We start from the raw sequence: 27,979 nt of genomic DNA, 5'->3' as shown, positions 1-27,979 counted from the left end.
TGTGTATTTCTAAGCATAAAGCAATAATTATTTAATATTTTGGTGTTGATGATAAACAGAAGAGCCTGAGTGTGAAGAGCAGATGGGTCTGGAGGACGGAGAGTTGTCAGATCTTCAGATTGTCGTTTCCTCAGTTCTAAATGATCAAGATTACTTCTATGGAAAGCAGAATGTTCGCTTAAATACCAAGTCTACTCCATCCATATCTGCTGGGGCCTGGGTGGCCGAGCCCAAACCTGATCAGTTTATTAGGGTCAGTTACTATGATATTTATGCCTCTTGAGATCTTTTATTAAATGTTAAGTTACAACATATTTTCATACACAAGATTTTCATCATTATCATAATTACCATTAGTTTATTACTTACTGTCATGAGGTGGCAGGCACTTGACACTGAGTGCAAAGATGGGTAATCCTGCCCATTTATCTTTCCTTTATTACAGAGAATACTTGACTGTTTGTGTTACTGAGTGGTGAGCAGTAGGGATGCCACATGCCTGTCCCCTGTTCATAGTAAATTAGTGTAAGGTGGTTCATTTAATGTTAGTAGAAGAATTATAAAATAATGTCTTTGATTTAAGTATATTAAATGAATGGTATCAGCTATTTTTCTTATAATGATTAAACCTCATTGATGACTACTAGAATATCATATAATTAACACAGTAGACCATCAGATAACACATGATTTGCTTCCATATCAAGCAGCCCAACTGCTAGGCAGACCGGGTCAGAAACAAAGTGTGATAGATTCTTCCATTCAGGCGAATTGTGGAGTGTTTGCTGATGAATGTTTAACAAGAAAGTGACAAAACCTACTATACAGACTTCATAAACTCAAACGTGATAATAGTGATAGAATTAAAAAATGTTTCACTTGTGATGGGAAAATAATAGTGAAAAGGTCAGACACGGGTCAAGGGTACAAAATAACAAATGAACATGACCTATCAATGTTCCTCCAAATCGCTGGTCTGACCTTGTCTGGTTAATCCAATAATCTCATCAATATTAACCATGTATAGTGCAACATGTATAGTGTAAATTACCTCACTTTTTATTGCATTTTTATTGCTGAATATATAATGCCTTACTTCTGTTCCTTGTTTTTTTTTTTTCTATCTCCTGTCTTGATAACAGTATTATCAATTAAAAAATTATATTGAAAAGGATTGTGCACTCATTTGTCTAGCAAAAAAGGGTATACATGTATATATTTTTTATAGTCAACTCCAAATGTCCTATTTTACTTACCCCCCCAAATTTTTTATTATAAAGTAATTATAGTTTTCTATATACTCTTGTTAATTAACCATAATAATTAGTTTTATTTATTTTCTAATTAAGCCACTTTAAACTTCCTTGTTCTAATATATTACTGGTTCTAGTATATATTTTTTTTACTATATTTTTTTTTTCAACACACCAGCCATCTCCCACATCATTCAACAATTTCACCATCACTCATATATAATCACTGTCTTTGCAGAGGCACTCAGATATGACAGTTTAGAAGTCCCTCCAAACTGCCAATGTCCCTAATCCCTCCTCTAAAGTATAGGTAGTAGGTTGGTAGACAGCAGCTACTCAAGAAAGCACTACTGTCCTAACAGGTCAGTGTAAAACCGAAGCCTGTATTTCTTTTACATGATGGTAGGATTGCTGGTGTCTTTTTTCTGTCTCATAAACATGAATGAGAAGAATGAGAAGAAGCTGGATGTCCTAGCTTTAACTGAAACAAAGCTGAAGGGGGTGGGAGAGTTTCAGTGGAGAGGAATAAATGGGATTAGGTCAGGGGTTTCAAATAGAGTTAGAGCTAAAGAAGGAGTAGCAATAATGTTGAAGGATAAGTTATGGCAGGAAAAGAGAGACTATAAATGGATTAATTCAAGGATTATGTGGAGTAAAATAAAGGTTGGATGTGAAAAGTGGGTTATAGTAAGCGTATATGCACCAGGAGAAGAGAGAAGTGTAGAGGAGAGAGAGAGATTTTGGGAAATGTTGAGTGAATGCGTGGGGAGTTTTGAACCAAGTGTGAGAGTAATGGTGGTTGGGGATTTCAATGCTAAAGTGGGCAAAAATGTTGTGGAGGGAGTAGTAGGTAAAATTGGGGTGCCAGGGGTAAATGAAAATGGGGAGCCTTTAATTGAGCTATGTGTAGAAAGAGGTTTGGTAATAAGTAATACATATTTTATGAAAAAGAGGATAATTAAATACACAAGGTATGATATAGCACGTAATGAAAGTAGTTTGTTAGATTATGTATTGGTGGATAAAAGGTTGATGGGTAGGCTCCAGGATGTACACGTTTATAGAGGGGCAACTGATATATCGGATCATTATTTAGTTGTAGCCACAGTTAGAGTAATAGGTAGATGGGACAAGAGGAAGGTGGCAACAACAAGCAAGAGGGAGGTGAAAATGTATAAACTAAGGGAGGAGGAAGTTCGGGTGAGATATAAGCAACTATTGGCAAAAAGGTGGGCTGGTGCAAGTATGAGTAGTGGGGGGGTTGAAGAGGGTTGGAATAGTTTTAAAAATGCAGTATTATAATGTGGGGCAGAAGTTTGTGGTTATAGGAGGGTGGGGGCAGGAGGAAAGAGGAGTGATTGGTGGAATGATGAAGTAAAGGATGTGATAAAAGAGAAAGAGTTAGCTTATGAGAGGTTTTTACAAAGCAGAAGTGTTATAAGAAGAGTAGAGTATATGGAGAGTAAAAAAAGGTGAAGAGAGTGGTGAGAGAGTGCAAAAGGAGAGCAGATGATAGAGTGGGAGAGGCACTGTCAAGGAATTTTAATGAAAATAAGAAAAAAATTTGGAATGAGTTAAACAAGTTAAGAAAACCTAGAGAATGAATGGATTTGTCAGTTAAAAACAGAGTAGGGGAGTTAGTAGATGTGTAGATGGAGGTTTGGGTAGATGGCGAGAATATTTTGAGGAACTTTTAAATGTCGACGAAGAAAGGGAAGCGGTAATTTCATGCACTGGCCAGGGAAGTATACCATCTTTTAGGAGTGAAGAAGAACAGGATGTGAGTGTGGGGGGGTGTATGAGGCATTACGTAGAATGAAAGGGGGTAAAGCAGCTGGAACTGATGGGATCATGACAAATGTTAAAAGCAGGGGATTATATAGTGTTGGAGTGGTTGGTATTTTTGTTTAATAAATGTATGAAAGAGGGGAAGGTACCGAGGGATTGGCAGAGAGCATGTATAGTCTCTTTATATAAAGGGAAGGGGGACAAAAGAGATTGTAAAAATTATAGAGGAATAATTTTACTGAGTATACCAGGAAAAGTGTACAGTAGGGTTATAATTGAAAGAATTAGAGGCAAGACAGAATGTAGGATTGTGGATGAGCAAGGAGGTTTCAGAGTGGGTAGGGGATGTGTAGATCAAGTGTTTACATTGAAGCATATATGTGAACAGTATTTAGATAAAGGTAGGGAAGTTTTTATTGCATTTATGGATTTAGAAAAGGCATATGATAGAGTGGATAGGGGAGCAATGTGGCAGATGTTACATAGGTGGTAAGTTAATAAATGCTGTAAAGAGTTTTTATGAGGATAGTGAGGCTCAGGTTAGGGTGTGTAGAAGAGAGGGAGATTACTTCCCAGTAAAAGTAGGTCTTAGACAGGGATGTGTAATGTCACCATGGTTGTTTAATATATTTATAGATGGGTTTGTAAAAGAAGTACATGCTAGGGTGCTCGGGAGAGGGGTGGGATTAAATTATGGGGAATCAAATGCAAAATGGGAATTGACACAGATGCTTTTTGCTGATGATACTGTGCTTTTGGGAAATTCTAAAGAAAAATTGCAAAGGTTAGTGGATGAGTTTGGGAGTGTGTGTAAAGGTAGAAAGTTGAAAGTGAACATAGAAAAGAGTAAGGTGATGAGGGTATCAAATGATTTAGATAAGAAAAATTGGATATCAAATTGGGGAGGAGGAGTATGGAAGAAGTGAATGTTTTCAGATACTTGGGAGTTGACGTGTCGGCGGATGGATTTATGAAGGATGAGGTTGATCATAGAATTGATGAAGGAAAAAAGGTGAGCGATGCATTGAGGTATATGTGGAGACAAAAAACGTTATCTATGGAGGCAAAGAAGGAAATGTATGAAAGTATAGTAGTACCAGCACTCTTATATGGGTGTGAAGCTTGGGTTGTGAATGCAGCAGCGAGGAGGCGGTTGGAGGCAGTGGAGATGTCCTGTCTAAGGGCACTGTGTGGTGTAAATATTATGCAGAAAATTCGGAGTGTGGAAATTAGGAGAAGGTGTTGAATTAATAAAAGTATTAGTCAGAGGGCTGAAGAGGGGTTGTTAAGGTGGTTTGGTCATTTAGAGAGAATGGATCAAAGTAGAATGACATAGAGAGTGTATAAATCTGTAGGGGAAGGAAGGCAGGGTAGAGGTCGCCCTCAAAAAGGTTTGGAAGGAAGGGGTAAGGGAGGTTTTGTGGGTGAGGGGCTTGGACTTCCAGCAGGCGTGCATGAGCGTGTTCGATATGAGTAAATGGAGACGAATGGTATTTGGGACCTGACGATCTGTTGGATTGTGAGCAGGGTAATATTTAATGAAGGGATTCATTGAAATCGGTTATTTTTATATAGCCGGACTTGAGTTCTGGAAATGGGAAGTACAATGCCTGCACTCTAAAGGAGGGGTTTGGGATATTGGCAGTTTGGAGGGATATGTTGTGTGTCTTTATACATATATGCTTCTAAACTGTTGTGTTCTGAGCACCTCTGCAAAAACAGTGATAATGTGTGAGTGAGGTGAAAGTGTTGAATGATGATGAAAGTATTTTCTTTTTGGGGATTTTCTTTCTTTTTGGGTCACCCTGTTTCGATGGGAGACGGCCGACTTGTTAAAAAAACAAAAATGCACGATTTCAGGTACATCTTGCTACTTCTACTTACACTTAGGTCACACTACACATACATGTACATGTTTATGTATACACACTCATCTGAGTTTTCTTTGATTTTTTTCTTAATAGTTCTTGTTGTTGCTTTTCCTTTCATATCCATGGGGAAGTGGAATAAGAATCTTTCCTCTGCAAGCCAAGCATGTTGTAAAAGTCAACTAAAATGCTGGTAGCAAGGGGCTAGTAACCCCTTTTCCCATATAACTTACTAAAAAGAAAAATGTGATGAATGGTTTTGAAAACCGACAAGTTGAAGAATTGAGACACTTATGCAACACATGGGAATCTTTATTGAAGAAACGTTTCGCCACACAGTGGCTTCATCAGTCCAATACAAATACTTGTCGGTTTTCAAAACCATTCATCACATCTGTCAGACACTGCAACATCATGGAATCTTGGTACAAAGACTTCAACGCTTGCCCAAACCTTTGGACGATGACCTACTTACTTTAGTGGCAGGTCCCACTAAGATCCCGCCTCCTCCTGCTTCAACTCATCTCACCGCAGTATATAAGCCACCTCTCTGGCCCTATGCTGCACTTACTACAAGAGTGATGGACTGAACACATCGTATCCAGGTTGAGGGACTGATTACCTCATACTTCTACTCTCCTTACCCATTTCTACTTTGTATTGGACTGATGAAGCCACTGTGTGGCGAAACGTTTCTTCAATAAAGATTCCCATGTGTTGCATAAGTGTGTAAAAAGAAAAAGAAGAAAACTATATTGTTTATCAGTTTATATTATTCAGCAATACCAGGTGCTAAAGCAGGTGCTAATCAGTGTGCTCAGTCAGTTGCTAAAGTGTTATCATTTTAAGTTTAACTTACTATACTCAGTAACTCATTCTTTTTTGTTTTAATTAATAGTCTCAATCCATATATTCATCCTTGATAGTAGTTGTTAGCAACTGGTTTACAATTTATTTTTTTAAAGCTTGTCCCTTAGTTACTTTTATTTGATTCTTAGCTACATTCTTCATTACTCTTATGAATGCAAATATTGATCCTGATACTAGCCTCTTGTTAAACAGCACAAATAATCCTAACAATAACTGCCATTACTACACTGCCAGTCAGGCTGAGGCTGTACTCAGTGCCAACAAGAACATAACGGTAATCAAGTACAATATCAGGTCATTGAGTAAACACTATGATGACCTCCTTGCGCTTCTAAATTCTCTAAATGTTAACATATCTTTTATCATTCTCACTGAAACATGACTTAACAAACATCTTTGCCTTACCTGGTTACACAGCCATACACAACTGCAAGCCTGATCAGTCAGGAGGAGGTACTGCTATATACTACTCTAAGGAACTATAATGACTTGCCAGTTGATGGGTTCATGAGTGATGAAGTAAACCATAGAATTGATGAAGGAAAAAAGGTGAATGGTGCATTGAGTTATCTGTGGAGACAAAGAACAATATCCATGGAGGCAAAGAAGGGAATGTACGAGAGTATAGTGGTACCAACACTCTTATATGGGTGTGAAGCATGGGTTGTAAATGCTGCAGTGAGGAGGCAGCTAAAGGCAGTGATGTCATGTCTAAGGGCAATGTGTGATGTAAGTATTATGCAGAGAATTCCAAGTGTGGAAATTAAGAGGAGGTGCAAAGTTATTAAAAGTATTAGAGTGCTCAAGAGGGGCTGTTGAGGTGGTTTGGTCATTTAGAGAGAATAGAACAAAGTAGAATGACTTGGAGAGCTTATAAATCTGTTAGGGAAGGAAGACATGTCCGTTGGAGGGAGGGGGTATAGGAGGTTTTGTGGGCAACGGACTTGGACTTCCAGCAAGCATGTGTGAGTGTGTTAGATAGGATTGAATGGAGACAAATGGTTTTTGGGACCTGATGAGCTGTTGGAGTGTGAGCAGGGTAATATTTTGTGAAGGAATTCACGGAAACTGGTTAGCTGGACTTGAGACCTGGAAATGGGAAGTACAGTGTCTTCACTCTAAAGGAGCGGTTTAGGATATTGGCAGTTTGGAGGGACATCTAAACTGTCATTTCTGAGTGCCTCTGCAAAGACAGTGGTTATGTATGAGTGATGGTGAAAGTGTTGAATGATGATGAAAGTTTTTTCTTTCTTTTTGGGTTTTTCTTTCTTTTTGGGTCACCCTGCCTTGGTGGGAAACAGCTAATGTGTTAAAAAAATTCAGTGTACCCCCTTTTTTTCATTACACTCTGTTTTCAATATCATAACTACTGTGTTATCTGACAGTCAACTTTTTTTTTTATTAACACTGGCCGATTCCCACCTAGGCAGGGTGGCCTGAAAAAGAAAAACTTTCACCATCATTCACTCCATCACTGTCTTGCCAGAAGGGTGCTTTACACTACAGTTTTTAAACTGCAACATTAACACCCCTCCTTCAGAGTGCAGGCACTGAACTTCCCATCTCCAGGGCTCAAGTCTGGCCTGCCGGTTTCCCTGAACCCCTTCATAAGTGTTACTTTGCTGACACTCCAACAGCACATCAAGTATTAAAAACCATTTGTCTCCATTCACTCCTATCAAACACACTCACGCATGCCCGCTGGAAGTCCAAGCCCCTCGCACACAAAACCTCCTTTACCCCCCTCCCTCCAACCTTTCCTAGGCCGACCCCTACCCCGCCTTCTATCCACTACAGACTGATACACTCTTGAAGTCATTCTGTTTCGCTCCATTCTCTCTACATGTCCGAACCACCTCAACAACCCTTCCTCAGCCCTCTGGACAACAGTTTTGGCACTCCTGCACCTCCTCCTAACTTCCAAACTATGAATTCTCTGTATTATATTCACACCACACATTGCCCTCAGACATGACATCTCCACTGCCTCCAGCCTTCTCCTCGCTGCAACTTTCATCACCCATGCTTCACACCCATATAAGAGCATTGGTAAAACTATACTCCCATACATTCCCCTCTTTGCCTCCAAGGACAAAGTTCTTTGTCTCCACAGACTCTTAAGTGCACCGCTCACCCTTTTCCCCTCATCAGTTCTATGATTCACCTCATCTTTCATAGACCCATCCGCTGACATGTCCACTCCCAAATATCTGAATACATTCACCTCCTCCATACTCTCTCCCTCCAATCTGATATTCAGTCTTTCATCACCTAATCTTTTTGTTATCTTCATAACCTTACTCTTTCCTGTATTCACTTTTAATTTTCTTCTTTTACATACCCTACCAAATTCATCCACCAACCTCTGCAACTTCTCTTCAGAATCTCCCAAGAGCACAGTGTCATCAGCAAAGAGCAACTGCGACATCTCCCACTTTATGTGTGATTCTTTATCTTTTAACTCCACGCCTCTTGCCAAGACCCTCGCATTTACTTCTCTTACAACCCCATCTATAAATATATTAAACAACCACGGTGACATCACACATCCTTGTCTAAGGCCTACTTTTACTGGGAAATAATCTCCCTCTTTCCTACATACTCTAACTTGAGCCTCACTATCCTCATAAAAACTCTTCACTGTTTCAGTAACCTACCTCCTATACCATACACCTGCAACATCTGCCACATTGCCCTCCTATCCACCCTGTCATATGCCTTTTCCAGTTCCATAAATGGCACAAAACCCTCTTTAGCCTTATCTAAATACTGTTCACTTATATGTTTCACTGTAAACACCTGGTCCACACACCCCCTACCTTTCCTAAAGCCTCCTTGTTCATCTGCTATCCTATTCTCCGTCTTACTCTTAATTCTTTCAATAATAACTCTACCATACACTTTACCAGGTATACTCAGCAGACTTATCCCCCTATAATTTTTGCACTCTCTTTTGTCCCCTTTGCCTTTATACAAAGGAACTATGCATGCTCTCTGCCAATCCCTAGGTACCTTACCCTCTTCCATACATTTATTAAATAATAGCACCAACCACTCCAAAACTATATCCCCACCTGCTTTTAACATTTCTATCTTTATCCCATCAATCCCGGCTGCCTTACCCCCTTTCATTTTACCTACTGCCTCATGAACTTTCCCCACACTCACAGCTGGCTCTTCCTCACTCCTACAAGATGTTATTCCTCCTTCCCCTATACACAAAATCACAGCTTCCCTATCTTCATCAACATTTAACAATTCCTCAAAATATTCCCTCCATCTTTCCAATACCTCTAACTCTCCATTTAATAACTCTCCTCTCCTATTTTTAACTGACAAATCCATTTGTTCTCTAGGCTTCCTTAACTTGTTAATCTCACTCCAAAACTTTTTCTTATTTTCAACAAAATTTGTTGATAACTTCTCACCCACTCTCATTTGCTCTCTTTTTACATTGCTTCACCTCGCTCTTAACCTCTCTTTTTCTCCATATACTCTTCCCTCCTTGCATCACTTCTACTTTGTAAAAACTTCTCATATGCTAACTTTTTCTCCCTTACTACTCTCTTTACATCATCATTCCACCAATCGCTCCTCTTCCCTCCCTCACCCACTTTCCTGTAACCACAAACTTCTGTTGAACACTCTAACACTACATTTTTAAACCTACCCCATACCTCTTCAACCCCATTGCCTATGCTCTCATTAGCCCATCTATCCTCCAATAGGTGTTTATATCTTACCCTAACTGCCTCCTCTTTTAGTTTATAAACCTTCACCTCTCCCTTCCCTGATGCTTCTATTCTCCTTGTATCCCATCTACCTTTTACTCTCAGTGTAGCTACAACTAGAAAGTGATCTGATATATCTGTGGCCCCTCTATAAACATGTACATCCTGAAGTCTACTCAACAGTCTTTTATCTACCAATACTTAATCCAACAAACTACTGTAATTTTGCCCTACATCATATCTTGTATACTTATTTATCCTCTTTTTCTTAAAATATATATTACCTATAACTAAACCCCTTTCTATACAAAGTTCAATCAAAGGGCTCCCATTATCATTTACACCTGGCACCCCAAACTTACCTACCACACCCTCTCTAAAAGTTTCTCCTACTTTAGCATTTAGGTCCCCTACCACAATTACTCTCTCACTTGGTTCAAAGGTTCCTATACATTCATTTAACATCTCCCAAAATCTCTCTCTCTCTCCTCTACATTCCTCTCTTCTCCAGGTGCATACACGCTTATTATGACCCACTTTTCGCATCCAACCTTTACTTTAATCCACATAATCCTTGAATTTACACATTCATATTCTCTTTTCTCCTTCCATAACTGATCCTTCAACATTATTGCTACCCCTTCCTTAGCTCTAACTCTCTCAGATACTCCAGATTTAATCCCATTTATTACCCCCCACTGAAACTCCCCTACCCCTTCAGCTTTGTTTCGCTTAGGGTCAGGACATCCAACTTCTTTTCATTCATAACATCAGCAATCATCTGCTTCTTGTCATCCACACTACATCCACGCACATTCAAGCATCCCAGTTTTATAAAGTTTTTCTTCTTCTCTTTTTTAGTAAATGTTTACAGGAGAAGGGGTTACTAGCCCATTGCTCCCAGCATTTTAGTTGCATCATACGACACGCATGGCTTACAGAGGAAAGAATTTTTTCCACTTCCCCATGGACAATAGAAAAAGTAAAAAAGAACAAGAGCTATTTAGAAAAAGGAGAAAAACCTAGATATATATATATATATATATATATATATATATATATATATATATATATATAAAATATATATATATATAATATATATATATAATATATATATACAGTGGACCCCCGCATAACGATGGCATCACATAGCGATTTTTCCGCATACCGATTACTTTTATCGCAAAATTTTTGCCGCGCATACCAATTAAAAACCCGCTTACCGATTTTCGTCCTAGACGCATCCAATGTGCCCTCAGCCAGCCTCACATGTGCCAGCCGTCCCATTGTTTACCAGCCAGCCTCCGCGGTAACATCCAAGCATACACTCGGAATATTTCGTATTATTACAGTATTTTCGGTGCTGTTTCTGGAAAATAAGTGACCATGGGCCCCAAGAAAGCTTCTAGTGCCAACCCTACACCTCAAAGGGTAAGAATTACTATAGAAATGAAGAAAGAGATAATTGATAAGTATGAAAGTGGAGTGCATATAGCTGACCTAGTCAAGCTGTACAAGAAACCCCAATCAACCATCGCTACTATTGTGGGCACCAGAAAGACAATCAAGGAAGCTGTTCTTGCCAAAGGTTCAACTGTGTTTTCGAAACAAAGATCGCAAGTGATGGAAGATGTTGAGAGACTCTTATTGGTGTGGATAAATGAAAAACAGATAGCAGGAGATAGCGTCTCTCAAGCGATCATATGTGAAAAGGCTAGGAAGTTGCATGAGGATTTAATTAAAAAAATGCCTGCAACTAGTGATGATGTGAGTGAATTTAAGGCCAGCAAAGGTTGGTTTGAGAGATTTAAGAAGCGTAGTGGCATCCATAGTGTGATAAGGCATGGTGAGGCTGCCAGTTCGGACCACAAAGCGGCTGAAAAATATGTGCAGGAATTCAAGGAGTACATAGAAACTGAAGGACTGAAACCTGAACAAGTGTTTAATTGTGATGAAACAGGCCTGTTCTGGAAGAAAATGCCAAGCAGGACCTACATTACTCAGGAGGAAAAGGCACTCCCAGGACATAAGCCTATGAAAGACAGGCTTACTTTGTTGATGTGTGCCAATGCTACTGGTGATTGCAAAGTGAAGCCTTTATTAGTGTATCACTCTGAAACTCCCAGAGCGTTCAGGCAAAAGAATGTCCTCAAGGATAATTTGTGTGTGCTGTGGAGGGCAAACAGTAAGGCATGGGTCACTAGGGAATTTTTCTATAACTGGTTACACCATGCATTTGCCCCCAATGTGAAAGATTACCTAACTGAAAAGAAATTAGAACTTAAGTGCCTCCTGGTGTTAGACAATGCCCCTGGTCATCCTACAGACGTGGCAGAGCGACTTTATGGGGACATGAGCTTCATTAAGGTGAAGTTTTTGCCTCCTAATACCACTCCTCTCCTGCAGCCCATGGACCAGCAGGTTATTTCCAACTTCAAGAAACTGTACACAAAAGCTCTGTTTGAAAGGTGCTTTGTAATGACCTCAGAAACTCAACTGACTCTAAGAGAGTTTTGGAGAGATCACTTTAATATCCTCAATTGTGTAAACCTTATAGGTAAGGCTTGGGAGGAAGTGACTAAGAGGACCTTGAACTCTGCTTGGAAGAAACTGTGGCCAGAATGTGTAGACAAAAGGGATTTTGAAGGGTTTGAGGCTAACCCTGAGATGATTATGCCAGTTGAGGAATCCATTGTGGCATTGGGAAAGTCCTTGGGGTTGGAGGTTAGTGGGGAGGATGTGGAAGAGTTGGTGGAGGAGGACAATGAAGAACTAACCACTGATGAGCTGATAGATCAACTTCAAGAGCAAGAGGCCAGACCTGGGGAAACTGGTTCAGAGGAGGGGACAGAGAAATTGAAGAAGTTGCCTACTACAAAGATAAAGGAAATCTGTGCTAAGTGGCTTGAAGTGCAAACCTTCATGGATGAAAATCACCCTCACACAGCTATTGCAAGCCGTGCTGGTGATTATTACACTGACAATGTTGTGAAACACTTTAGGCAAGTCATAAAGGAACGAGAGGTACAGGCCACTATGGACAGATATGTTGTGCGAAAGAAGTCCAGTGACTCTGAAGCTGGCCCTAGTGGCATTAAAAAAAGAAGGGAAGTAACCCCAGAAAAGGACTTACTACCTCAAGTCCTAATGGAAGGGGATTCCCCTTCTAAACACTAACACTCTCTCTCCCCTCCTCCCATCCCATCAATCATCACCAGATCTTCAATAAAAGTAAGTGTCATTTAATTGTGCATGCCTTTTTCAGTTTGTGTGTATTAAAATTAACATTTCATGTGGTAAAAAAAAATTTTTTTCATACTTTTGGGCGTCTTGCACGGATTAATTTTATTTCCATTATTTCTTATGGGGAAAATTCATTCGCATAACGATTATTTCGCATAACGATGAGCCCTCTTGCACGGATTAAAATCGTTAACCGGGGGTCCACTGTATAATATATATTTTTTTTTTTTTTTTTTTTTTTTTTTTTTCAACAAGTCGGCCGTCTCCCACCGAGGCAGGGTGACCCAAAAAAGAAAGAAAATCCCCAAAAAGAAAATACTTTCATCATCATTCAACACTTTCACCACACTCGCACATTATCACTGTTTTTGCAGAGGTGCTCAGAATACAACAGTCTAGAAGCATAAACATATAAAGATACACAACATATCCCTCCAAACTGCCAATATCCCAAACCCCTCCTTTAAAGTGCAGGCATTGTACTTCCCATTTCCAGGACTCAAGTCCGACTATATGAAAATAACCGGTTTCCCTGAATCCCTTCACTAAATATTACCCTGCTCACACTCCAACAGATCGTCAGGTCCCAAGTATCATTCGTCTCCATTCACTCCTATCTAACACGCTCATGCACGCTTGCTGGAAGTCCAAGCCCCTCACCCACAAAACCTCCTTTACCCCCTCTTTCCAACCCTTTCGAGGACGACCCCTACCCCTCTTTCCTTCCCCTATAGATTTATTATTATTATTATTATTATTATCTTCATTCATTCTAAAAATGGTGTGTTGCTGTTTGTTTATTCTGTACTAACTTGTACACAATATAAGAGTATTTGTATTGTGAGGTAATTATTATTATAATAAAAAAAATATTGAGGTAAATGTTTTACAAACTCTTACAAACGTACGCGAATGAACTAAAAGTAGACACATATTAATACGCATTTATTTCGCCTGACCAAGTGATCGCCCACTACCTGTTCAGTTTGTGTTCTTACATTGTCTCAACTCTGTATCTCATTCTCTCTCTCGTTTACTCTTTCGTTAACTAGTTGGCTCTCATTGACGATGGCGTCTAAGGTTAGCTGTGATAAAAAGAGAAGTCGTAAGCCTCTTGCTTTAGGTGCCAAGTTAGAGGATGATGGTGTGCCATTCTGGTTTTATTTAATAAACACCCTGCCATTCACTTCTCACACATTAATATTAATATTTTAAGGTACGTAATAAGTGTACTCTGTGTGTATCTTACCTTTTATTGTATTTTTAATGCCTATTTCTATTGCTAACTTTGATGTTGGTGAGGGACTCTTGATTTAGGGAATTGGATCTGTTCTCCAGTTCCCCGAATTAAGCCTGAATGCCTTCTACATCCCCCCAGGTGCTGTATAATCCTATGGGTTTAGTGCTTCCCCCTTGATTATAATAATAATAATATTGCTAACTTAATATAAGTTAGTGTAAACTTGTTGTCTGGCATTTATTGCGTATTTTATATGTGCTCTGATAATAATACTTGTAGAGCTGTGTGGTAGCCGGGTGGAGGGACAACATTGCGTTTTCTCTGCTCAGCCATCAGAGAAAACGTGTATGAATCTGCGTTTGGCCCAGCCACTCCCCCACTTCGCTTTTGTTTACAATTTTCGGTATGAATTATTCATTACTTCTCCCTTCGTTTATGATGGTATCTAAAGGTAGTTGTTAGAAATGATTAAATTCAGTGAACAAGGTATGTTGATGTTAATAATATGGCTCTGGGCCACAGTGTAGGTAGCCGGTAGGTGTAGCCCAGGCGGGCTACACCTACCAGCTACATGCACTGACTTCCTACAAATAAATACTACTTGCCTCTCTTCCTATATTAAGACTACACATATTTTAAGGTAAATAATGAGTGTACTGTATGTGTATTTTACCTCTCTGGGATGTTTTAAATATCGTATATTAAGTATGAGATGGGGAGCCAGGGCTACCTACACCTGGGCTACCTGCAGCTGACTTCCTACATATAAGTACTACTCACCTCTCTCCCTACATGAAGATTACAAATACTTTAAGATAAGTAATAAATGTACTGTGAATGTATTTTACTTTGTGTGTTTTTAATGCCTAGTTCTATTACTAACTTAATATAATTTAGTGTAAACTTGTTGTCTGGCATTTATATGCATTTATACATGGAAAAAATGGCGTTCTGCCTTCCGACGATGTCTGCTTTCCGGCGACAGCCTGGAACCTAACCCGCCGAATAAGTGGGGCCCTACTGTACTTCCCTGGGTGGTTGCTGTCTACCAACCTACTACCTATATATTGTCTAATTAAGTACTATGTATAATTTGTAAGTCTTTTTCTTTACAGTTTGACTTTGTCGAGCCGAGTAAGTTATCAGGAGTGATAACACAAGGGCGAGATGGTGCTGATGAATGGGTTGAATCTTTCACTGTCCGCTACTCTCCAGATGGTGAGACTTGGAATACTATAAAGGACTTAGATGGCAATGATAAGGTAGTCCCTCACTCATTATCTTGTCTATTAAATAATTTTACATGGAACCTCATTCCTTTTAACTTTTTTATTGGTTTTCCACATATGATTTTACATCCATTACACAAATATGGTATTTTGTAAGTACCAAAAATGTAAATACGTATAGATTTGATTGCATTAGATGCAGTAATATTATTTCAGGTTTTCCCTGGCAACTATGATGGAAGTACTCCAGTGAAGACAGAGTTTGACAGACTCATACAAGCACGTTTTCTGGAGATCAGACCTAAGACATGGAACAACAATATTGCCATGAGAGCTGATGTTCTTGGTTGTTTCCACCCATACCGTTAGTAATGTGTCTTCTTTGGCATGTAACTTATGTACTAGTTATTGATTTAAAAATGTTATGTTTTTAAATGCCTAACAAATCTGTTTCTTAGCCTTTAACTCTTTCACTGTCTCATACATACTCAGGGCCTCCTATGAGTGAAATACCCTGTAGTTTATGTTATTGGCTGCAGGATTGCTTATATAGATCTAAATTTTGAACTCAGCTCCCTCAGATAAGCTGTGATCAGTAAATTTTACCCTAGATATGAGAGAATGAGTCTGTGCAGTGAGTATGCACAGCACAGTATAACAAACATCTTGCCCCCATGCAGTGCATGTTGGATGTGTTTGGTTTAAAGTAGCATCTTCCAAGTGTTTTCTAGGATGATTTTTATGGTTTTATTGACTGTTTCTTGATATCAGTTGACAGAATAGAAGGCACTACCAAAATAGAAATGATTTTTATTGTTTCAGTAATGGAAGTAGCTTGAAATTAGGCTCAAAGTAGTAGAAATACAGTGGACCCTCGCCTAACGCTATTAATATGTTCATGAGAGCTCAACGTTAGGCGAAATTATCGTTAACCGAATTAATTTTCCCCATAAGAAATAATGGAAATCAAATTAATCCGTTCCTGACACCCGAAAGTATGAACAAAAAAACATTTTTACCACATGAAATATTAATTTTAATACACACAAACTGAAGAAGACATGCACAGTTACATGACACTTACCTTTTTTGAAGATCTGGTGATGATTGATGGGATGGAAGGAGGGGAGACTGTGGATGGTGTTAGTGTTTAGAAGGGGAATCCCCTTCCATTAGGACTTGAGGTGGCAAGTCCTTTTCTCCTTTTCCGGGGTTACTTCCCTTCTTCTTTTAATGCCACCAGGACCAGCTTGAGAGTCACTGGACCTCTATCGCACAACATATCTGTCCATAGAGGCCTGTACCTCCCGTTCCTTTATGGCATTCCTAAAGTGTTTCACAACATTGTCAGTGTAATAGTCACCAGCACGGCTTGCAATAGCTGTGTGAGGGTGATTTTTATCAAAAAAGGTTTGCACTTTAAGCCACATTGCACTCATTTCCTTAATCTTTGAAGTAGGCAACTTCTTCAATTTCTCTATCCCCTCCTCCGAAGCAGTTTCCTCAGGTCTGGCCTCTTGCTGTTGAAGATGATCTAGCAGCTCATCAGTGGTTAGTTCTTCATTGTCCTCCTCCACCAACTCTTCCACATCCTCCCCACTAACCTCCAACCCCAAGGACTTCCCCAATGCCACAATGGATTCCTCAACTGGCATAGGATTCCTAGGGTTAGCCTCAAACCCTTCAAAATCCCTTTTGTCTACACGTTCTGGCCACAGTTTCTTCCAAGCAGAGTTCAAGGTCCTCTTAGTCACTTCCTCCCAAGCCTTACCTATAATGTTTACACAATTGAGGATGCTAAAGTGATCTCTCCAAAACTCTCTTTGAGTCAATTGAGTTTCTGAGGTCACTACAAAGCACCTTTCAAACATAGCTTTTGTGTACAGTTTCTTGAAATTGGAAATGACCTGCTGGTCCATGGGCTGCAGGAGAGGAGTGGTATTAGGAGGCAAAAACTTAACCTTAATGAAGCTCATTTCCGCAGAAAGTTGCTCTGCCACGTCTGAAGGATGACCAGGAGCATTGTCTGATACCAGGAGGCACTTAAGGTCTAATTTTTTTTCAATTGGGTAATTTTTCACATTGGGGGCAAATGCATGGTGTAACCAGTCATAGAAAAAGTCCTAGTGACCCATGCCTTACTGTTTGCCCTCCACACCACACACAAATTAGCCTTGAGGACATTGTTTTTCCTGAACACTCTGGGAGTTTCAGAGTGATACACCAATAAAGGCTTCACTTTGCAATCACCACTAGCATTAGCACACATCAACAGAGTGAGCCTGTCTTTCATAGGCTTATGTCCTGGGAGTGCCTTTTCCTCCTGAGTAATGTAGGTCCTGTTTGGCATTTTCTTCCAAAACAGGCCTGTTTCGTCACAATTAAACACTTATTCAGGTTTCAGTCCTTCACTGTCTATGTACTCCTTGAATTCCTGCACATATTTTTCAGCTTTTTACTGAAAGCAGTGAAGAGTTTTTACGAGGATAGTGAGGCTCAAGTTAGAGTATGTAGGAAAGAGGGAAATTTTTTCCCAGTAAAAGTAGGCCTTAGACAAGGATGTGTGATGTCACCGTGGTTGTTTAATATATTTATAGATGGGGTTGTAAGAGAAGTAAATGCGAGGGTCTTGGCAAGAGGCGTGGAGTTAAAAGATAAAGAATCACACACAAAGTGGGAGTTGTCACAGCTGCTCTTTGCTGATGACACTGTGCTCTTGGGAGATTCTGAAGAGAAGTTGCAGAGATTGGTGGATGAATTTGGTAGGGTGTGCAAAAGAAGAAAATTAAAGGTGAATACAGGAAAGAGTAAGGTTATGAGGATAACAAAAAGATTAGGTGATGAAAGATTGAATATCAGATTGGAGGGAGAGAGTATGGAGGAGGTGAACGTATTCAGATATTTGGGAGTGGACGTGTCAGCGGATGGGTCTATGAAAGATGAGGTGAATCATAGAATTGATGAGGGAAAAAGAGTGAGTGGTGCACTTAGGAGTCTGTGGAGACAAAGAACTTTGTCCTTGGAGGCAAAGAGGGGAATGTATGAGAGTATAGTTTTACCAACGCTCTTATATGGGTGTGAAGCGTGGGTGATGAATGTTGCAGCGAGGAGAAGGCTGGAGGCAGTGGAGATGTCATGTCTGAGGGCAATGTGTGGTGTGAATATAATGCAGAGAATTCGTAGTTTGGAAGTTAGGAGGAGGTGCGGGATTACCAAAACTGTTGTCCAGAGGGCTGAGGAAGGGTTGTTGAGGTGGTTCGGACATGTAGAGAGAATGGAGCGAAACAGAATGACTTCAAGAGTGTATCAGTCTGTAGTGGAAGGAAGGCGGGGTAGGGGTCGGCCTAGGAAGGGTTGGAGGGAGGGGGTAAAGGAGGTTTTGTGTGCGAGGGGCTTGGACTTCCAGCAGGCATGCTTGAGCGTGTTTGATAGGAGTGAATGGAGACAAATGGTTTTTAATACTTGACGTGCTGTTGGAGTGTGAGCAAAGTAACATTTATGAAGGGATTCAGGGAAACCGGCAGGCCGGACTTGAGTCCTGGAGATGGGAAGTACAGTGCCTGCACTCTGAAGGAGGGGTGTTAATGTTGCAGTTTAAAAACTGTAGTGTAAAGCACCCTTCTGGCAAGACAGTGATGGAGTGAATGATGGTGAAAGTTTTTCTTTTTCGGGCCACCCTGCCTTGGTGGGAATCGGCCTGTGTGATAATAAATAAATAAATAATAATTTTTCAGCCGCTTTGTGGTTCGAACTGGCAGCCTCACCATGCCTTATCACACTATGTATGCCACTACGATTCATAAATCTCTCAAACCAACCTTTGCTGGCCTTAAATTCACTCACATCACCACTAGTTGCAATCATTTTTCTAATTAAATCGTCATGCAACTTCCTAGTCTTTTCACATATGATCGCTTGAGAGATGCTATCTCCTGCTATCTGTTTTTCGTTTATCCACACCAATAACAGTCTCTCAACATCTTCTATCACTTGCGATCTCTGTTTTGAAAACAAAGTTGCACCTTTGGCAAGAACAGCTTCCTTGATTGCCGTTTTCTTGGCCACAATAGTAGCGATGGTTGATTGGGGTTTTGTGTACAACCTGGCCAGCTCGGAGACACACACTCCACTTTCATACTTAGCTATGATCTCTTTCTTCATATCCATAGTAATTCTCACCCTTTTTGCTGTAGGGTTGGCACTAGAAGCTTTCTTGGGGCCCATGGTGACTTATTTTGCAGGTGCAATCACTAAAAAGGCTGTGATAATATGAAATATTCCGATTGTATGCTTAGAAGCGACCGCTGTGGCTGGCTTGTAAACACTGGCACCCACGGAACAAGTGAGGCGGGCTCAGGCCGCACGTGGATGCGTCTCGAATGAATCGCATTGAGGGAGTTTTTTAGCACTAGCCGAGGCAAATTTTTTGCATTAAAATGTATCGCTAGGCGGATTTAACGTTATGCGATGCATTCGTTAGGCGAGGGTCCACTGTATTTGATTTTTTACAATTATTCTGTGGATGGGTAAGGCCTCCTCTACACCTGTCAGTATGTTTGATGAGTTATTACTAAGGCTGCTTCAATTACTGGGATTTTAGAAACCATGACCAATCATTCCTAGTTATATTATGTTATCCGAGAAACAGAGTAGATCTTCAATTTTTTTTGTTTGATGATGATACAAATTGGAGGGCAAGAGTAATATAGAAGAGACCTGAAAATGTTGCTTTAGTGCTTGGAATACCTGCAGTGTTTTTTTTGGACTCAGTTTTTAAATTTTATTTTTTTGTAATTTTGTGCAAAATTGGCTGAATTATCAAATTTTGTGCACTTTATGGGATAGTTCTAATAGTTTAATGGGTGGTTTCTTGTGTTCAGTCGATAGGACAGATGGCATACTAGTGAAACAGCTGAGAATTTGGTCCAACCGAGTAACAGAATTGGCTTAACCCTTAAACGGTCCAAACGTATATGTACTTTCACTCGCGCAGCGCCCCGAGTATTTTGAAAAAAAAAAATATAAAAAAAGAGCACATTTTTTTAAGTATTATAGAATAAAAAACAAATTTTAGGGTGAGTACTTACCGAGATATGAGGCTGCGAAGTTAGCACTTGGCGATCAACTGATGGCAACATGGAGCACTGCCACTTGCAAAAATTCTACATATTTGCCGTTTTCTTCTGTTTTTTTTTTTTTTTTAATTTTCTTGGTTTTCATGATATGATAATTATGTTTTATGGCAAATCTTTTGATTTCAATGCCAATTGTTGTTTATACACCAATACTATATACGAAATTATTATCATATTGTCATAAACACACATGTACACACTGACAGGTGATTTTGTACACCTGGCTGAATCACATTCTATTATCTACAACTATATACAAGTATTTACATGTCCTACTTATGTGTGTGTTTCTAGAACTCCACAACTGTATGATACTCCATGAAGCATGGATTCATAGAGTGTCACCCCACACTGGTGACAAATAAATCGTGTGTCCTTCCACTGCTGGGGTCGTTTTTTGGTGGTAGCACACACAACACACTTTTTCTGGGCATTCTTCTTCTTTTGGGTAGGTGATATTGGTACCAGATAGTGACAGTTTGGAGTGATTCGGTCTGGCACTTTCCCCTCTGGCTGTGGTTGGGGGACAGGTTGTGGTGTGACAGGTCGCTGTTGAGGGGCAGGTACAGGTGTGGTACCATACTTTCTTGCTATCTGTTTGACAACATTCAGAGAGAATTCTGCAAAATGTTGTCATTTTCCAGTCTTTATTTTGTACATATTGAATGCATTGAGCACTGCAATGTCTACAAGGTGAAAAAACAGTTTTATATACCACTTGCGACTCCTACGCACAGTCAACAAATCCTGTCATCATGTCACACCTGTCAACTAGTCGCATATTGTTTGTATAGTCCACGACAGCAGCTGGCTTTACAATAGGTTCTTTGTTGAACTTGCTCAGTCTGTCTGTCTGTACCATCTCGTTTCTGTGGATGGTTAACAGCAATGTCACGTCCCGTTTGTCATGCCACGTCAGTGCCATGATGTCATTAGCATGAAACATTTGCACTGCACCTTCAACGCTGCCTCCATTGAATTTTGGCATATGTTTTCTATTTCTTCTCACTGTTCCACATATATCAGTATTGTTTACATGTAGGAAATCAGTGAGCATAGGGCTTGTATACCAGTTGTCTGTGTACAGTGTATGGCTCTTGCCAAGGTATGGTTCCATCATCCTGCAAACAACATCACCGGAAATGCCCAACATCCGTCTATCATCATCGAGTGTGTTTCTCCCGGTGTATACAATAACATCCAACACAAGACCACTCTCACAGTCACACATAACAAAAAGTTTTATACCAAAGCAATTACATTTGCTCGGTATATATTGCTTGAATGACAAGCGTTCCTTGAACAGAATCAAGGACTCATCAACAACAATGTTCTTGAAGGGATAAAAGTATGCACTGAATTTCTGCTTCGAATGCACAAACACTTCTGGATTTTGTATAGAAGGTCATTTCTGTTTGGCGTATTTCTGTCTGAGAAGTGCAACATTCATAGCAACAGAGTGAATCTGTTGCAGGGAAGGAGGTCACAGAAAACTGGAGTACTGATGAAGTGGTCTGTGGACCAGTAATTACGTATATTGTTCTTATAGATATGTGGCATAAGCATGACAGTGGCAAAGAATAAATACATTTCAGCCACTGTTGTGTCCTTCCACCTGTGCAGCCGTGACGATTCTCCAACCTCTGTTATGTTGTCCATGACATATCGGTAATAATTGTTTGTCTGGGTCACTATCAAGTTCATTATGGGCTCGTCAAAGTACAACTGGAAATAGTCTAACTCTGTAGACTCATTCATTATGGGACATTCTGGCTGGATACCACTTCCACTCAAATCAAAATCACAAGGCTGTGGCACGAATATGCTTTGTGTCCAATTCCACTCACAATCACATGGTGCAGGGTGGACCTGTGGCATGGGGCGAGGGGGAGCAAGGAGGAGGGACAGGAGTGGAGGCAGCACATGGTTGAGGGGATGCCGGGCAGTCCTTTGTCTGTCCACCCACCGCACCATGTGGTCCAGGCACCATGCCACCCACCACTACTTCCTCCATCCCCGCATACTCGCCTTCATGATCACTTTCACTGTCAGTTGCCGGGGTTTTGGATTGTGACCTGCCACGACCCTTGGGGATTGCATATGGCACACTTCCTGAACGTAGATAACGACACCTAAAAGTGCACTTCACTGGTGAATAATGAACTTCACTATCACTAGAAGAATCCTTGATTGGCATAAAATCAATCTCATCATCACTTACATCACTTTCACTATCACTAAAACACTGGGAAAATAATAGTTTCCTCTTGCAAAGTTACCTATGGGTAACACTCGCCACTCCAGAGGTGCTTGGCCCAGTGTGGCCACACTGGCTACCCCAGAGGTGATTGGCCCAGGGTCAGGTGTGGCTACCCCAGAGGTGATGGGCTGAGGGTCATCTGGGTTATCGTCGACATTTTCACTAATTCCTTGAATATTACTGGCCCCATTGGTGTCAGATTCACTAAACTCACGATCTGTATCACTTTCCTCGAATAGTAAAGTGTTAATACGATGAGGCGTGAGTAAATCATGAGGATGTGCCATGATGTTGAACCAGGATAGAACTGAGTGTAACTGGTCCTACCATGTGGTACCCAGGTGTCCCAGATTTTTTGTATACTGCACATACTGAGTGCGCACACCCCTTCTCTCATGTCTAGGCAACTGAAGTTGCATGACGATTTAATTAAAAAAATGCCTGCAACTAGTGATGATGTGAGTGAATTTAAGGCCAGCAAAGGTTGGTTTGAGAGATTTAAGAAGCGTAGTGGCATCCATAGTGTGATAAGGCATGGTGAGGCTGCCAGTTCGGACCACAAAGCGGCTGAAAAATATGTGCAGGAATTCAAGGAGTACATAGAAACTGAAGGACTGGTCCTACCATACATTACTCAGTCCCAGGTAAGCCCAGGTTACTTTGTTGATGTGTGCCCAGATTTTTTGTATACTGCACATACTGAGTGCGCACAACCCTTCTCTCATGTCTAGGCCCCTGGTCAACTCAGGCCTATTACGCCAATACCACTTTGAAGGAATGAAAAACAAAAGCTCTGTTTGAAAACGTATATATATATGTTTTATAGGGGCGCTACGCTTGAAGAGAACGTATATATAGAATCGTTTGGGAATCTTGTTTAAGGGGGTTGGAGGTTAAATAGGACTCAACGTGAGTGAAATTGCTGATGTGTAAATTGCACCCAGACTGCTAACTTTACACCTGTGTAATTCTGTAAATTTTAGATCAAATTTCATATTTTTGGTGTCCTTACCACTAATATATCAGAATTTAAATTATGCACACACACAGTGGAATAGCCTAGAAAATGACGTAGTGGAGGCAGGAACCATACACAGTTTTAAAACGAGGTTTGATAAAGATCATGGAGCGGGGAGAGAGAGGGCCCAGTAGCAACCGGTGAAGAGGCGGGGCCAGGAGCTAAGACTCGACCCCTGCAACCACAAATAGGTGAGTACACACACACACACACACTGCACTGCTCATAAAACACCGATGGGGATTTGAGGAAATGGAAGGCATGGACATGATTGGAGAAAGAGACTACATTGTAGGTACAATTCAGTCCGGAGAACATAAAGTAGTCATTGGAGTGATGTATAACCCACCACAGAACTGCAGGAGGCCAAGAGAGGAGTACGAAGAAAACAACAGGGTGATGGTGGACACACTGGCTGAGGTGGCAAGAAGAGCTCACTCGAGCAGAGCAAAGTTACTGGTAATGGGCAATTTCAACCACAGGGAGATCGACTGGGAAAACCTGGAGCCACATGGGGGTCCCGAAACATGGAGAGCCAAGATGATGGATGTGATACTTGAAAACCTCATGCATCAACATGTCAGGGACACAACCAGAGAGAGAGGGGAGGATGAGCCAGCAAGACTGGATCTTGTGTTCACCCTGAGCAGTTCAGACATTGAGGACATCACTTACGAGAGGCCCCTTGGAGCTAGCGATCACGTGGTCCTGAGTTTTGATTATATAGTAGAGTTACAAGTGGAGAAGGTAACAGGAACTGAAGGGGACAGGCCAAACTATAAAAGGGGGGGACTGCACAGGTATGAGAAACTTCCTGCAGGAGGTTCAGTGGGACAGAGAAATGGTAGGAAAATCAGTAAACGAGATGATGGAATATGTGGCAACAAAGTGCAAGGAGGCAGAGGAAAGGTTTGTTCCCAAGGGAAACAGAAATAATAGGAAGACCAAAACGAGTCCTTGGTTTACCCTAAGGTGTAGGGAGGCAAAAACTAAGTGCAACAGAGAATGGAAAAGGTACAGGAGGCATAGGACCCAGGAAAACAAGGAGATTAGTAGAAGAGCCAGAAATGAGTATGCACAGATAAGGAGGGAGGCCCAGCGACAGTATGAAAACGACATAGCATCGAAAGTCAAATCTGACCTGAAACTGCTGTATAGCCACATTAGGAGGAAGACAACAGTCAAGGACCAGGTGATAAGGCTGAGGAAAGAAGGTGGAGAACTCACAAGAAATTATCAAGAGGTATGTGAGGAGCTCAACACAAGATTTAAGGAAGTATTTACGGTAGAGACAGGAAGGACTCTGGGGGGACAGACCAGATGGGGACACCAGCAAGGAATACACCAACAAGTGTTGGACGACGTACATACAGATGAGGAGGAGGTGAAGAAACTGCTAAGGGACATCGATACCTGAAAGGCAATGGGACCGGACAACATCCCCCTGTGGGTCCTTAGAGAGGGAGCAGATATGTTGTGCGTGCCACTTACCACAATCTTCAACACGTCCCTGGAAACTGGGCAACTACCTGAGGTATGGAAGACGGCAAATGTAGTTCCCATTTTTAAAAAAGGAGACAGAAAAGAGGCACTAAACTATAGACCTGTGTCACTGACATGTATAGTATGCAAAGTTATGGAGAAGATTATCAGGAGGAGAGTGGTGGAGCACCTGGAACGGAACAAGAGTATAAACGCCAACCAGCATGGATTCATGGAAGGAAAATCCTGTGTCACAAACCTTCTGGAGTTTTATGATAAAATAACAGAAGTAAGACACGAGAGAGAGGGGTGGGTTGATTGCATCTTCTTGGACTGCAAGAAGGCCTTTGACACAGTTCCTCACAAGAGATTAGTGTAGAAGCTAGAGCATCAGGCGCATATAACAGGAAGGGCACTGCAATGGATCAGAGAATACCCGACAGGGAGGCAACAACGAGTCATGGTACGTAATGATGTATCACAGTGGGCACCTGTGACGAGCGGGGTCCCACAGGGGTCGGTCCTAGGACCAGTGCTATTTTTGTTATATGTGAACAACATGATGGAAGGGTTAGACTCAGAAGTGTCCCTGTTTGCAGATGATGTGAAGTTAATGAGGAGAATTAAATCAGATGAGGACCAGGCAGGACTTCAAAGAGACCTGGACAGACTGGACACCTGGTCCAGCAAATGGCTTCTTGAATTTAATCCTGCCAAATGCAAAGTCATGAAGATAGGGGAAGGGCACAGAAGACCACAGACAGAGTATAGGCTAGGTGGCCAAAGACTTCAAACCTCACTCAAGGAGAAAGATCTTGGGGTGAGTATAACACCGAGCATGTCTCCGGAAGCACACATCAACGAGATAACTGCTGCAGCATATGGGCGCCTGGCAAACCTGAGAACAGCATTCCGATACCTTAGTAAGGAATCGTTCAAGACACTGTACACCATGTATGTCAGGCCCATACTGGAGTATGCAGCACCTGTTTGGAACCCCCACTTGATAAAGCATGTCAAGAAACTAGAGAAAGTACAAAGGTTTGCGACAAGGTTAGTTCCAGAGCTAAGGGGAATGCCCTATGAAGAATGATTAAGGGAAATCGGCCTGACGACACTGGAGGACAGGAGGGTCAGGGGAGACATGATAACGACATATAAAATACTGCGTGGAATAGACAAGGTGGACAAGGACAGGATGTTCCAGGGAGGGGACACAGAAACAAGAGGCCACAATTGGAAGTTGAAGACACAGATGAGTCAGAGAGATAGTAGGAAGTATTTCTTCAGTCATAGAGTTGTAAGGCAGTGGAATAGCCTAGAAAATGACGTAGTGGAGGCAGGAACCATACACAGTTTTAAGACGAGGTTTGATAAAGCTCATGGAGCGGGGAGAGAGAGGGTCTAGTAGCAACCGGTGAAGAGGCGGGGCCAGGAGCTAAGACTCGACCCCTGCAACCACAAATAGGTGAGTACACACACACACACACGTATATGCAGGACAAGCAACTGGAGGGTGGAAATCTTTAGCTCAAGTACCTTCACACTTTTGGTGCATCATCAGAAGCTGTTCAATGTTGCAAAGGAGCAACCAAAGCAGGGAGAGGTCTCAGATTAGCGTAGGTGTCATTGGCCACGGTTACCCTTAGACAGAGTTAAGGGTAACCATGGTCGGTGACACCTACACTACTCTGAGACCTCTCTTCCTGCTTTGGTTGCTCCCTTGCAACATAGCACAGCTCCTGATCATGCACTGAGAAGTGTGAAAGTACTTGAGCTAAGATTTCCACCCTCCTCCTCTGTGGCTTGTCCTGCATAGTTAAGATCGCCCATCTGCGATTGTTTGTAACACACACACACACACACACACACACACACACACACACACACACACACACACATATACACATGTATATATATTTTTTTAACAAGTTGGCCGTCTCCCACCGAGGCAGGGTGACCCAAAAATAAAGAAAATCCCCCAAAAATAAATACTTTCATCAACATTCAACACTTTCACCTAACTCATACATAATCACTGTTTTTACAGAGATGCCCAGAACACAACAGTTTAGAAGCATATACATATAAAGATACACAACATATCCCTCCAAACTGCCAATATCCCAAACCCCTCCTTTAAAGTGCAGGCATTGTACTTCCCATTTCCAGGACTCAAGTCCGGGTATATAAAAATAATCGGTTTTCTTGAATCCCTTCACTAAATATTACCCTGCTCATGCTCCAATAGCTTGTCAGGTCCCAAAAACCATTCGACTCCATTCACTCATATCTAACACGCTCGTGCACGCTTGCTGGAAGTCCATGTCTCTCGCCCACAAAATCTCCTTTACCCCCTCCCTCCAACCTTTTTGAGGATTACTCCTACCCTACCTTCCTTCCCCTACAGATTTATACACTCTCCATGTCATTCTACTTTTCATCCATTCTCTCTAAATAATCATACCACTTCAACAACCCCTCTTCAGCCCTCTGACTAATACTTTTATTAACTCCACACCTCCTAATTTCCACACTTCAAATTCTCTGCATAATATTTACACCACACATTGCCCTTAGACAGGACATCTCCACTGCCTCCAACTGCCTCCTCACTGCAGCATTTACAAACCAAGCTTCACACCCATAAAAGAGTGTTGGTACCACTATACCTTCGTACATTCCCTTATTTGCCTCCATTGACAATATTTTTTTTCTCCACATATACCTCAATGCACCACTCACCTTTTTTCCCTCATCAATTCTATGGTTAACTTAATCGTTCATAAACCCATCTGCTGACACATCAACTCCCAAATATCTGAAAACATTCTCTTCTTCCATACCCCTTCTCTCCAATGT

The 27,979-nt window shown here is 41.1% G+C and overlaps 1 protein-coding gene across 1 annotated transcript in view; it reads left to right on the top strand.

Annotated features, from left to right (window-relative positions):
- The window catches only part of LOC128697451 (hemocytin-like), a gene marked incomplete in the record, with an annotated part of 289,908 nt that overhangs the window by 177,812 nt on the left and 84,117 nt on the right, over positions 1-27,979 (top strand). Inside the window, 3 exon segments of the mRNA XM_070094123.1 lie at positions 60-253; positions 15,109-15,255; positions 15,439-15,586. Coding sequence (XP_069950224.1) covers positions 60-253; positions 15,109-15,255; positions 15,439-15,586 — 489 coding nt within the window.

This window comes from Cherax quadricarinatus, chromosome 44 (assembly GCF_038502225.1).
Source record: "Cherax quadricarinatus isolate ZL_2023a chromosome 44, ASM3850222v1, whole genome shotgun sequence".
Lineage (NCBI taxonomy): Eukaryota > Metazoa > Arthropoda > Malacostraca > Decapoda > Parastacidae > Cherax > Cherax quadricarinatus.
The sequence above is the reverse complement of the archived record's forward strand: the minus strand, read 5'-3'. Positions and strand labels throughout refer to the sequence as shown.